This window comes from Pocillopora verrucosa, chromosome 6, assembly GCF_036669915.1.
Source record: "Pocillopora verrucosa isolate sample1 chromosome 6, ASM3666991v2, whole genome shotgun sequence".
NCBI classification, from domain to species: domain Eukaryota; kingdom Metazoa; phylum Cnidaria; class Anthozoa; order Scleractinia; family Pocilloporidae; genus Pocillopora; species Pocillopora verrucosa.
Genome location: NC_089317.1, coordinates 12,628,416 through 12,642,016, shown reverse-complemented (window position 1 = coordinate 12,642,016; position 13,601 = coordinate 12,628,416). Strand labels below are relative to the sequence as shown.

Below are 13,601 nucleotides of genomic sequence, written 5' to 3'. Positions count from 1 at the left end.
TGCATTTATTTCCAAAGTTAAGTCAGAGGCAGAGCAAGGACATTTCTTAGGAGAGGGGGCACCACTTAGAAATGACAGAACTGATGTCTACTATGGCAAAAAAGAAGGGCTAAAGCTCAAACTTCAGGGCCAAACTACTATTTTCCTTGCATTTTACACAAATTCTTAAAGCTTGTCTCATGTTTTAATTTAATGGCAACAAACCACACATTTTTTCTTTCCTTTTTTTCCCTCCTTGTTATAAAAGAAAACCACAAGTCATCTCGAGGGGAAGGGGTGCACATCCTATAATACCCCTCCCCAAGAGCCACCCCTGTAAGTAAATATAACTGTAAAGTATCTTGGAGTGTTTAGAAATAACTATTGCCTTGGGATTCCAAATATACTGTGCACATCTCATACATTCTAAATCAGATGTCTTGCAAAGAAATCAAATAGACATTTGTAGCCACATTTTTCTTTTCAAATCTACAAACTTCCCTCTTCATTGCAATTTTCACTTACATTCTACAGTAACATTGACTGTAGCTGTAGCAGGTGTCTCCACTCCATTACTGGCTGTACATTGATACTGGATCATGTTGTCTGCTGTCCCAGGCCTGCTCACATTCACAACAGTTAGTGATGGTGAAACGGAGAGAACATCTGAACTACCAATTCTTGTCCATGATATGCTGGGTTCAGGTTTACCAGATACATTACAGCTCAATGAAATGTTACTGCCTTCCTTAGTAACTATTATGGAACTTGACAAATCCACTGATGGAGCCACTAAATTTATAACAGAGAGAATGAAATAATTTTATACCATTGTAAAATAATGGATAAAAAAAAGAAAAACACTTTCTGATCTGGAAGTTTTAGAAATGTTTGCCACTTTTGATGATTTAATGAATTGTTTTTTAGCAACTTTTAAGGGTGCAACATAATGGGTGCAATTATTATGGATTCAGAAATATTTCAAAAGTCTCTTGACTAAATGTTTGTATCTTGAGAAAAATCCAACCTGGTTTAGAATAAATTTACCTGAAACATTTCACCAATCACATGTAACTTGAAAGGAGTATTCCCTTCAATCTCAGTGGAAAGAAAAAACAAAGTGCAAAGTACCTTAGAATGCAATCAAATATATGACAACCATTGATTTGGACTTGACTATCACTTATTTCAACCTGCAATCTGACTCAACACTCACCAACGGCAGTGATGCTGACGCTAGCATTGCTTCCTGTGCCTACTTTGTTAACAGGAACACAGGTGTACTCTCCATCTTCCTTCACACTGATGTTAAACACACCAGAGCTGCTGTTACCAGTAAGGTTGCCATTAAAGTAGAAGTGATAAGTATGAGCATCAGGGTTGGCATCTGTAGTACAGTTAAGCTTCATAGCAGTATCATCAAGCGCTGTAGTATTGATTGGAGTAGTCAACAGAGCTAAGGCCTTTGGTAAATCTATGAAAATAAAATTCAAGTATATTTTTGCCATAGACTTACATGCTTCCCAAGAAAGAATCACAAAGGGTTCTACAGTGTATTTTTGTTGGTGAGTAAAAACAGTCAAATGGAGAATGAAATGTTCAGTCAAGATTTAGTAGGTAGGGGTAGGTAAATACTCTAAAGTATATACCAAAGCAGAAACAGTGTGAATACCTGTAAAGAATTATTATTGTAAGTAATGTTGTAGTTGACCAGAGGAAACAATTGTGAATGACCACTGAAATTTTTGAAAGCTAATTAAAGAAACATTTTATGGTACAAATCTTCTATCAAGAAATAATATTCCTTTAACTAATTATTACTTTGAATTTAAATAATCTCAAAGAATATGATCTTACATGGGAAGTGAAATTCCTAGCATTTTACATAAATCTTATGCTTGTAAAGTAAGGTATCCTGCATGCACTTACAATGTACATCAATTGAACAAGAGTTGGTGCTGTTGTTTCCAATTCCATTCCAAGCAAGGCACTCATATCCCACAGACTCACTGCGTGCGATACTCCTAAAAATCAAAGTCTTGTTGTATGTCAGTATCGCCCTTGATCTTGCTCTGATCCATGCAATGCTGGGCACAGGGTTACCAATGGCACTGCAATGAAGTGTCACATTGTCACCCTCAGTTATGGGACTGAGACACTGCTGTGATGTTACACTCGGTTGATCTGTAAATAATATTTTCAAATGATTGATAAGAGATCAGAGTAGTGCTTCAGAATACAACCTGCATGCCTCTTTGGATACAACTGAAAATTTCTTAACAATGTCCTTTAATTGCACAGTTATCTTTCTTTTTCAGTCCTACAACATTGGGCATGTCTTGATGACATCAATCTCATGTTGGTGACCATGTCCTTAAAAATTAATACTGACTAAATAATGCACATTTTAAGATATCAATTAAAGCCCAACTGAATTTTTCACAGGAATAGCTTTTACTATTAAGACCTTTTTAGTAGAACTCAGCTGTATGGAAATATCAATACTACCCATTGCCTGTTGGAAACAATCAATTCAAACTGAAAATTTGCCAATTACATTAACATTATAGTTATTTTAAAACAGTAATGCTTAGATGTATGTTACTGCACAGATTAATTTTATATGCTCAGGTGCAGGGTCATCAGACGCACATGTACAATTTTCATGTGCACAGGAAAGTGGTAGAGCATGGAATACAAAGGTCTGAGGTTCCATTCCCCAAGGGGACTGAGGATTTTTTTTGTCCCATGATTGTTATAAGACAAAAACATCTTTCTCTATTTGCTTACCGAGGTCAAAAATTATCTTTCTTCAATTCTGAAATGCACAGAAGATGCCATCAAGTCTGGAGTAACACTTTTGAAAGTAAAGGTATGAAGTTTTTGCTGATTGAATTAAATGAACCTATTAATTAAATCATCCCAGTTCCAAACATGTAACAAAGTGACTTAAAGTACTCCTCCTCCCTCTGTTTATACCCCTGGGCAAAGACTAGGCACTTTGAGAGAAGATTCTACTTTACAGAACATCATCCCCCCCATATACAGTATACAGGAACATGCAGGGTATATTTTTAAAGTTATTGACCATTTTACTGTAAGCTGAAGACAGGGAAAAACTCCCAATACTTACACCAAACAGTAAGAACTGCCATAGCTTTCACTGAAGTGATGTAGTTTTGTGCTGTACATTCAAAAACAGATCCATCATCTTCTCTTGTCAGCTTTGACAAAGTAAGAGTCTCTGATGTTGACAGTTCACTGTTGTTTCCTTGTTTGGTCCAAGTAATGTTGGGCTTTGGATTTCCAGTGGCATTACAGAACAGGATCAACCCCCTTCCTTCTACAACTTGATAATCTGATGGGGCATGGTCAATATCAGGGGGGACTGTAGAAATAAAAAAAGCAACACCATGATTATGGGAACAAAAAATTACACCAAGATCACAGGGACAAAATGTTTGAATCAAGTTCAATGTGCATCTCACTACTTACAACATGTACAGGTACCCTGCAATAACCCCACTGAGAATCTTTAGAATTGAAAATTATACCACTCCTTTAACTGCTCACAGTACACTCATTAAGTAATAAGTTACAGCTGTACTACAAAGGCTGCTTTTAATTGATCATTACTCAATATAATAAGTTATAATAATAGTCGCATTCAAAATTCATCAGCAAAAATAAGTCAAAGCTGTGTATTTACTTGAAGTCTTGTTTGCTAGGTTCCCTTGAAATAATAGATAAACAACTTCTTAGACTACAAAATGCAACAGCTTGTGTGATCATATCATGCTCAGCAGTGAACACTCCACCAGGTGGCTTTCCTTGAATAGGTATTTGAGAAGTTGGTTTTGTGAATGGATTGACACTGTATGCCTGGCTTCCATTCCTCTGGCCTTATTATCAACCTGGCTTATTTAGTTCTACAATAATGAAACTCTGCTATCCTTCTGTGCTAGAGTATCCATACAGTATTCCCACTGAAAAGTGGATATGTGCTGCACTATCAAACTGTCAAATGGCTAGATCTACTTTTAACGTAACATTTCATGAAAAAATAAAATAAATTCCATGGGTGAGAGAAATTCTGACTGCAACTCACAGTGAACAGTGACATTGACTGTAGCTGTAGCAGGTGTCTCCACTCCATTACTGGCTTTACATTGATACTGGATCATGTTGTCTGCTGTCTCAGGTCTGCTTACATTGACAACTGACAGCAAAGAAGTGTGAGAGAGAACTTGTGATGATCCAACTTTTGTCCATGCTATAACAGGTCCTGGTTTCCCAGATGCATTGCATGACAATGTGATATTGTTTCCTTCTGGGACAGAGGTCATGGCAGGGAAAACATCTACTAAAGGTGCATCTGAAAGAGATTATAGGCAAAATAATGATAAGTTTTTTTAAACACAATTCTACATGCTATAAATGTAGTATTGCCGGATTGATGCTTATGTGTAACACAACAGTTGTTATTATTTCTGTGGCTAAAATAGTATCTTGCTTCCATGGAATTGGTTTTAAAAGTAAAAAAAGGGGGTCTCCCTAAGCTTTTCAGATCTTGCTTTGCAAAGCACATGACATTATTAATAGTACATTGAGTGCTCCTTCTGATCAAAAACAACCATATAAGAGTATGGAGGTATATCCAAAGGAAAAAGTGGTTTTCAATCATGTTTGTGCTACCTTTAATGTGCATAAAGGCTAGTTTCGATTAAAAATACAAAGATTAATTTATTCAATCAGTATTTTACCATAATTGATACCTGTTAAATTTCATATTTCTTTAGTTTTGGGTAGCTAAAAAAACAAAAACAAGTTTATTGTAAACTGTTATTACTTACCAACTGCTATGACAGTAAAGGTGGCATTGTCACCTATGCCGACTGTGTTCAAAGGTACACAAGTGTACTCTCCATCTGCTTGAACTGCGACAGGATACCTACCCAAGTTGTTCACACCAATAAAGGTACCATTAAAATAAAAATTATAAATATGTGCTGCAGGGTTGGCATCTGTTCTGCAACTTAACACCAAGCTACTGTTACGTAACACAGTATTATTGGTTGGGCTGGATGTAATACTTGTTCCAGTTGGCTTGTCTGCAAAAAAAGAAAAAAAAAAAAGGAACTGAAAAGGTTTTTTCACTGGTCCTCTTACCATTGAAATCATCAAACTTTTTTCATAAGTGATATCTTAGTTCCCAGTGATTTGCCAAATAAGGTTGAGATAGCATCATAACATTTAAGAACCACTTCTTTCCCATTTTATTTCCTATCACCCATGGCAGGTAAAGGAAGCATGGTCCTAGTTATTAAACCCTTCAACCTCCTATGATCCAGCGGGTAATTACACCTCAGGCTAATTAGAAACAATTTTCATGTTCACTAATTTTAAGAGAATCTTGAGTTAATATCCAGATGACAACAACTGGTTGATAGCTTTGCCGACTCTACTTTTCTTAACACTGGCTGATGAATTGGAAAAATTATTGTGCAAAGTTTTAACTGAAATTTTTATTCAAAAGACCAAGGTTACTGCTTGTGAATAACTTCCAGTGGTGTGCTATCCACAAAAAATATCAGACTTTTGGGACACAAATGAATAAAGGGAGTAGGTTTTTAAAGAAACTGTGGTGGTGTCAGTGGGAGAGTACATGTATAGCAAGGTGAATAAGTGTTATCAACTGAGTTGATAATGTAAATTGGCCACCATGAAGAGTTTGAAAGCTGAGCATTAGCCCTTCCCTCTGACTAAGGGTAACGCTCGAAACGTCAGCTTTCAAACTCTACACAGTTGCCAATTTCCATTATCAACTCAGTTGATAGTACTTAATTACACTTTTTTCCTCAGAAAATTTAAGTATGGGTATCCTGATGATTTAACATTCCTTTTGAGCTTTAACAAAAAAAAGTTGTATGCTTTTAAAACACTGTAACTTCACAGGGTTAAGTGGTTTTTTTTTTTTATAACTAGTGTGAGATAACTTGGCTCTGACAGCCTGAAAGCATGTAGCCTAGTCATTACAATGTTCCCACAAGAGTGGAAATTTGGCCGCTGTGTTCCGGGCCTCTGCTTTGTATCATCATGAATAATGTTTTGAAATAACTTGGGTAAGCTCTTGTGCTTGAGCAATGAACTGTGAAATAAACTTTAATCACTAGAATCGCAACAATTATTGACTCAACCTAACTTAAATAACATGGACAATGGAATATATTTATATGGCTATTAAAATAACATTACATAACGAAAAGTCAGCAAAATAAATTCTTAGCAAGTGACCAATACATAATCAACTTGGGACCCTTTCACAATCAACACCACATATACTAAAATAATAGCAGCTCTGGGGTACATCACGATATTTAAGCTATCATTTTGACAAATAAACAAAAACTATCATAGACCATTAGTATTCAATGACTATCCCTGGGATGATTTGCATTTACATTTGTATCATTTCAAAAATTCTTTTGAACTGATTTTATACTCACAATGCACATTAAGGTAAGCGCTGGCATTGACAGTCACATTTAAGCCATTATCAGCTGAGCACCAGTAGTATCCTGATTGATTCCTGAATACTGGAAAGCTAAGTGTGTCTCCTGTACCAACAGTGAGTTTATCCTTATACCACTTGATTACAGGGGCTGGATTAGCACTAATATTACAAACAAATGTTACTGTGTCTGTTTCATTGATGGTCTGGTTACTTGGCGCACTGATTAACTTGACAGGCACTAACAATGAAAAATAAAACTAATTAAATATCTGATTATATCCAAACAAACTTCAAGTCAAGAGAATGTTTCTAAAACAATGTCTAAGAAAAAACCAGTTGATTTCATTTCATAATGTATCATAATGGAAGGATACACACTTTTACAGCACATATACATCTTAACTTGGCTTAAAATCCGCCTACCTGCACTACACCTAAGAAACTTTTGTGGCTAGATATACCAGTTAAACCAAGGGTGACACAGATTCTCTTTTTAAACCTTGACTGACTCAGTTAATTTTCCCTGCTCTGTGGCAACTATGATACAGAGCAAGCCATGGCTTAGTCATTCAAAGGACAGATAACCTTATTTAATGGATAAATTAATATCCAGTGGATAGGGATTTATCCACCTTTTAAACAACCAGTGCTAGGTCTTTGGTTTCCAACCCCTATCCCAATCCCAACTGTCAGTGTAAGTTTCAAAACATTTCTACTGTGGATCTACAGTAAAAATAGACATCAAGGTAAATGTCTGCTATCATTGATAGAAATTTACCTCATTCTTGTTTATATTTTTTAATGGATTTGGCCGTTATAGGTCAACAGAAAGGTTACACATTCATTACATAACTTGCTTTATGCTAAAAATAATATTTTACCCACAAGTTCAAAAAAGTTTTGACATGCTTGTTTCAAATGTTAATCCTATTACATAACATAGTTCACTGGGCTAGAGTGATCCCCAAAAATTCATAACGTCAAACTCTGATGAACTAAAACAAGACAATAGAGGTGCATTTGAGCTACATTGTAGCAGTGTACATTTGCTGAAGCCATATAAAAAGATAACCGTAGTTTAAAATGTTAATTGCTTTGATCCTTGTTAATTGGTTTTCAACGAAATTCAGTCAGCAACAATCTATTCATGGATAAAGTATCCATCATCAATACAAAGTCCTCACAATAATCGTTGTCCAGGTAGTGCAATATTCTCCATGGATTTTGAAACCGAGTTTGTATCCTCTCTTCTCACTTACAATTCACAAAATTATTTAGACAAATCGGCTTCGCCAAAGTCCGAGCTGGAAGATTAAGCGCACAACATGTAATGATTGTATAATTACACTGACTTACCGAGAACGTGCAGGTCGATTATACTTTGCGTTCTTTCCGCTGAGTCCAGCTCAACTGCAAACATATACTTCGCAGCATCGGAAGCAGATACGTTGCGGATTATTAAAGTAGCTGGGCGCTCGATCGTAAAACGATCCCGTGCAGAAAAACTAGATGAGATTTTGATCTTAGTGTCGGTTAGATACCCAATGTACTCGTCAGCACCTTCTTTACTGATAAAGAAATCAACTTCTTTTAATGGGTCACTACCAGAAATTGAAAAGTTCCAGCGAAGATATACTATGGGAGTGTTTTCAAGAACTTTGAAAGGATTGTCCACTTCTACAGTAATGGTGACATCGCTGGCAGCCTCTGTGAACAAGAATATATACACATGTTCTGTGAAAGAGCGATTAAAATATGTTTAGGATAAAATCAAGAATTGCAATTTTTAGCCTCAGTGTATTTGATAATGAACAACAAGGGCGCTTGACGTTTATTTCCTTTCAATTAGGGACAAAAACAAAGCAATTCACCAAGAAAAAGCTTAACCCTTGGTGTGCTAGATAAGACCGTACCGACAAGTAGACTTCTTCTCGGCAAGATAGCCACGAGAACAAACCACCAATTGGCGAAACTCCAAAATGTATCCATCACTTCTTGCATAAATGTCAGATTCTCATTCAGAGGTACCTCAAAAGTTCCTCACACTAAAGACTAGGGATCTCTCAAGGAGTTGAATCTTTGGACTATCTAGAAACCCTCGCGATTTTTTTGTGACCATTAAGCTCCCTAATATTCCCATGCAACAAACTAAAAACATTGAATACTAGAATATTAAAATTAATGATGTGGCGTAAAACTATAATACTAACAAACCTTTAAGGCGACACCTCTGCTATTGTGCTTAACAATCACTTGTGATCACTGTTTCTTCCAGAGAGCAACACTCAAATATAAACAGTCCATTGGGAGAAGAAAAATTTCATTCTCGCGTCTTCTTTTGATCATTATTTTTTGGAGGCAAACACACCCTCTTCTCAGTCGAAGAAAATAAGAACCATCGTAATTGCTTTGGAGAGATCTAATCGCAGAGTTCTCTTCCCCAGCCCCCACCATCATCGCCATCCTCAGTAATCTTTGTATATGCCTCGCGCACAGTTTCCCGCCGTATATTCTAGTGCCTAGTCTTCTCGCAGCAAATTGCTACGCTCATTAACAGCAAAACAAAATAGCAGCCAAACAAACACACCAATGCAAATTGATTAAGAAAAATTTTAATTAATGATAGAAGACAGGAAATGAACAAATGGAAAATATGAAAATAATCAAGTGCGTGCCAAGTAAACTTCTGGTAGTTCATTGGTATATATGTTATTTCAGCAATCGTCTATTTCATACACATTTTCCAAGATGAAGCTCATAGCTGTGACTGATTACAAACTCAAGGAATTAGGTTAGGAATTTTCATATCTTATTAATTTTGGAATGTGGGGGACAGATAGCGAGACTCTGGGCGGCAGATATATAAAACGCGAAAACCTGTGGTTGTGTTGGTGGGAATCGGTTAAAGAACTGGAGAAGCCCCTGTGACAACCTTTTTTAGAGATGTTGAAATTGTGAACTTGAAGAAACAAGAAGCAAAGAAAAGACTAAAAACATGCCTTTAAATTCTTTACAGAGGCCAATTTACGTTTTCAACTCAGTTGTTAACACTAAATTACCTGTTATACTCTCCCACCAACGCAGCACCACAGTTTCTTTAGAAACTTACCCCCTTTAAAGAAAAGGAAATGTCCGTTTCCGGAGAGACCTGTTCAGATTTCCTTATATGGTTTTGCAGTTGCGATGTATCATCTCTTGAAGTTTCTCTTTAAATCATTGCTTGCTGAAGAGTATAAGTCATTGTTAAGCATTCCACCTCCCTTGCTTGAAGTAACAGTTTCGAGATGTATGTATTATTGTCTCATCGGTGACTGATCTTGGATCAATTGAATAGGCCTTCATTTTCAAGGTAAGAAGCTGGATAGAGTGTTTTTAATTTCGGCATGTACTCTCTACAAACAGAGTCAGGAGTTCTGCATTATTTTAAGAACATGTAGGTCCGGGCGACTAAAGGGAAACATTTTATTGGCGACTTTCATCCACGGTGATTGTGAAAAGCTTTTTTTTTTCCTTCTGTGACGCTACCACACGATAAAGTAAAAGTGCAGCGCCAAACAATTCAAAATCCTCCTTTTCAAGTATTTATTACTTAAGGTTACCTCCCACCTTAAGAGGCCGAAAAATTCATTTTTCCTTTTATTTACGGAAGCCAAAAACTTTAACCTAACCTAATTAAAATCTCCAAAAGTACCCGAGTTATTTAGAAAAACGTATTTTCAAGTAAAAGTTAATAAATCAGAAAGGTGTCATATAATCTCGCACCTGGGCGAATCCCAGGGGGAAATTTTCTCGGCAACGCTCATCTTGGGGCACGTTTTTCATGTCGTTTACAAATTTTGTTTACATTGCGCACTTGACAAAATTCACGCGTGAAAGCTCTTTGCTTCTGGAAAAATCTTTGCTCATGGAAAAATAAAAAGCAAAAGAAAGTCTGTTGAAAAAAGAGAAAGAAAGAGTACCACTCTGTGAAAGCGAGCCCCACGCTGGCGTTCAGATTTCAAACAAAGACATCGCCGTCATATCGAAATTAGTCATACATTAAGTTGAAACCGACGTTTCCTTTTATTTGTGCAAGTATCAGCCATGATACAAAAACATGAACAATCGCCTGGAATCGTGAGTTTGAAAGCTGTCTGTGGATTCGTTGTCTTTCCTCTCAGCACATTTTCCGGTTTTTTCATTTTTGCTGCAGTATCTTTCTTTGCCTTTGGCTTTTTGCCCATTTTTGTGTTGTCCTCCTCAACGCTCCACTGAGCGATTGAGATAAAAGTAACGTGGTTGCAATGGGTTACTTTTCCCGGGAAATCTTGATCCAACGTCATTGACGCCTGAAGGTCCCGTTGTCCCATTGGCTTGCAGTTTCAGGACACGAGATAATCTCCTGGCGTGGCGAGATTTGTTTACGAACGTCTATGATTTAAAATCTCGCATTTGATTTTGGCAGGAATACATCCACTTTAAGCGAATTCATAGGGTATTCAAATTTGTCCGATTTTTGTCAAATTTCGCCAGATCATTCCAAGAATAATGTCAAATGAAAGCATCTTGGAAAATTTTGAAAGTTGAAGTATTCGTCCCGTGGCGTCCATTTACGCAACACGCCTCGCATAAGTTTAGCTACTCCAACTTTAGATAACCAATCACGATCAGAGTATCGAAAAAACCTGACACTCCTAGTTGATTAATGTCTTGTGAATAAGACTGTGTAGCCATTTTGCTTGTGCTACGGCATCTGATACCTGATAGATTCAATAGAAGAACCCTCGGTCGTTTCACGCCTTACCGGCTCCAAACACTTCCTAGGAATTTTTTCCCGAAGGACATCCATATGATATGCTGTTGATAACCAGGAGCCCATGTAGATGGGCTCCTGTAATAACTTACAGGAGGGACGGACGGAAATTACTTGCTTGGCTGAAGGACCGGACAGAGCCTAGCAAGGTTCACTCGTCATGACGGAGCCCGACCTAACACAGTCAAAAAGGATTTTATCATTTGACCGTCGCTCTTCCTTTTTCGTCCTTCCTTCGTCCAGCTCACAGCTCGCCGCGCGCAGTACGGCTTATTACGGCCCAGCTGCTGTTCACACTATCGCGTACCAGCCCGATCGCGTTCAGTCCTCATAGGGAATTTTTTTCAATAAAAGCGCGCGCAAGGCCTCATGGGTCATACATAGAGAATTTTCCACCGTGGCGAAGAAGAAATGAAATTTTATGTTCGAGTGGCGAGAACAATATCTCACGATTGAAGGCAGCGAACGAGTGATATATCGTTCTTTCGAGGAATTCTTTGAAAATCTTTAGATTATATAGGGTTTTCTTCCAGTTGTTTTCGCTCTCTTGTTGCTTGGAACACGCATTTACATCTTCGTCACCGTACCTGTCCTTACCACAACAAATCTTGCAGCAGCCACTATTCCAAGCAACAAACAAACCAAGTTCATTCAGCAAGGTTTGAAAGGTGGGAATCGTGATGTCGTTACTCAATACGACCACTCGTGTTACATACGAAAAGTAGGCCACTCGGTTCCAAGATGACCTCTTAATGCGGTGATCGTATTTCTTCTGAAAGTGTTTTCATTTCCACTGTAAACACTCTCTTCTAATTAATATTTTCTGTTCTCTTTTTCCACTCTTCGAATCTTGTACAAGCGGTGTCATTCGGCACAATCGGTGGATCACTCTGGGCAGAGTATGCCAATGGGGTTTGCGAGTGGACGCCTAAAGCTTTAGTTGATTAAGGTTACCGTCAACAAAATCTTGTCAAAATTTCAAATTGTCGTTTTTTTGCTCTTTAGTTAGAGAAGTTAGTTTGTTTAATTTGCCAGGAAAATAAGCAAAATCTTAACAAGAACACGAGATACGAGTAAAAGAATGATTCATTGGATCCTGTACTGAGGAACGAAAGGTGTCAATCGAAAAGGCTTCCATCTGAGTGTTTACGTTTACCGCAGGCTTCCGTCCTGGATCTCGATTTGCATAGTTTGTTTACATCACGTTTTGCACGACACAGCAAAAGGGAATTTCCACCACATTTTACAAACGTTGAGAAATGAGGGTCTTCATCAAACGGTCAAAAAGCGAAAAGTCGCAAGGGTGCCTGAGCCAAAGAAATCGTAGTTAAGTTTTTTTTTTCCCCTAGCTTGCTTTGCCAACTTTTCCTCCTGCTTTTCCAGATGAATTTTAGATTTTGTTTAATTTACTTTCCTCGTTTCACAAAGTGACCTTTCCCGCGGAACAGAAAGGAGTTCTTTGTCACAAGACTTACCAGGGTGTTCGGTGTTGCATTTTATTAGTCGGTGGTATACCACCGCATTGACGATGACGAAAAAACAAGAATAAATTAGTTGAATGAAAAGCGCTCGTTGATACCATGAAGATTAAGCCGTTGCCGATTTGAAAGACGCAGCACCACAGCTTTTTGGGAAACTTACTCCCTTTATTCCGGGGAATATCGAAAAACCCTAACATACTTTGCCAGTCTATTATCTGCTGAGTGATACTGTCTGGTTTGTTCTGAGGACCGCGGTAACGCGGAGGCTGGTAATTAAGTAACGTTGATAGTATCGGTTTTGAGTTTAACTAAGAGTGACTAGCATTAAATTTCTTCCTACAGAAACAGTAACACTGCTAAATCATTCACTGAGATCACGAGATTATTATAATGCTTGCCAACCCGAGAAGCTTTGATCTTCAAATGAATTCTCTTTGTCAACACCAAAATGAAACATGTAGAGAAGAGTATGGGGAATATGGATATTGATGTTAGGGTGCAAAGGGTTCAAAGCTCGCGCACGTCTACCTGGGCAAAAACTTTGAAAATTGTTTATTCTCTATACTTTAAAAGCCTTACACTGATATATAATTTTCTATGGCTTAAAAGTTGCGCGCGTAAGACGATTTTTCCGGAAGGCATCGCCTATAAACATACTCTGTTGACAGTAACTTTAGGGAAAGAAGGCCGATATCGAGTGTATTATGCTGATATTGACAGACGACGCCACTCCCCCTCCCCTTCTCCTTCAAAGATACCCGAAGGTTGGAGGATGGTCTAGGGCGCCGCCCCATTCCTTGGGGCGGTGCCTCATCATTCCATACAATGATGCATG

At 37.8% G+C, this 13,601-nt stretch overlaps 1 protein-coding gene across 4 annotated transcripts in view; it reads right to left on the bottom strand.

Moving 5' to 3' along the window:
* The window catches only part of LOC131769686 (hemicentin-1-like), a 31,093-nt gene extending 22,147 nt beyond the window's left edge, over positions 1–8,946 (bottom strand). For all 4 annotated transcript variants that reach the window (XM_066168370.1, XM_066168371.1, XM_066168372.1 and 1 more), the window contains exons 1-9: positions 8,708–8,946; positions 7,850–8,200; positions 6,486–6,731; positions 4,833–5,090; positions 4,088–4,354; positions 3,113–3,367; positions 1,909–2,163; positions 1,196–1,453; positions 505–771 (exon numbers count right to left, since the gene is read on the bottom strand). In XM_066168370.1, coding sequence (XP_066024467.1) covers positions 505–771; positions 1,196–1,453; positions 1,909–2,163; positions 3,113–3,367; positions 4,088–4,354; positions 4,833–5,090; positions 6,486–6,731; positions 7,850–7,913 — 1,870 coding nt within the window. In that variant the 5' untranslated portion in view covers positions 7,914–8,200; positions 8,708–8,946. The remainder of the gene's footprint in view (positions 1–504; positions 772–1,195; positions 1,454–1,908; positions 2,164–3,112; positions 3,368–4,087; positions 4,355–4,832; positions 5,091–6,485; positions 6,732–7,849; positions 8,201–8,707) is intronic.
* Positions 8,947–13,601: the final 4,655 nt, after the last annotated feature.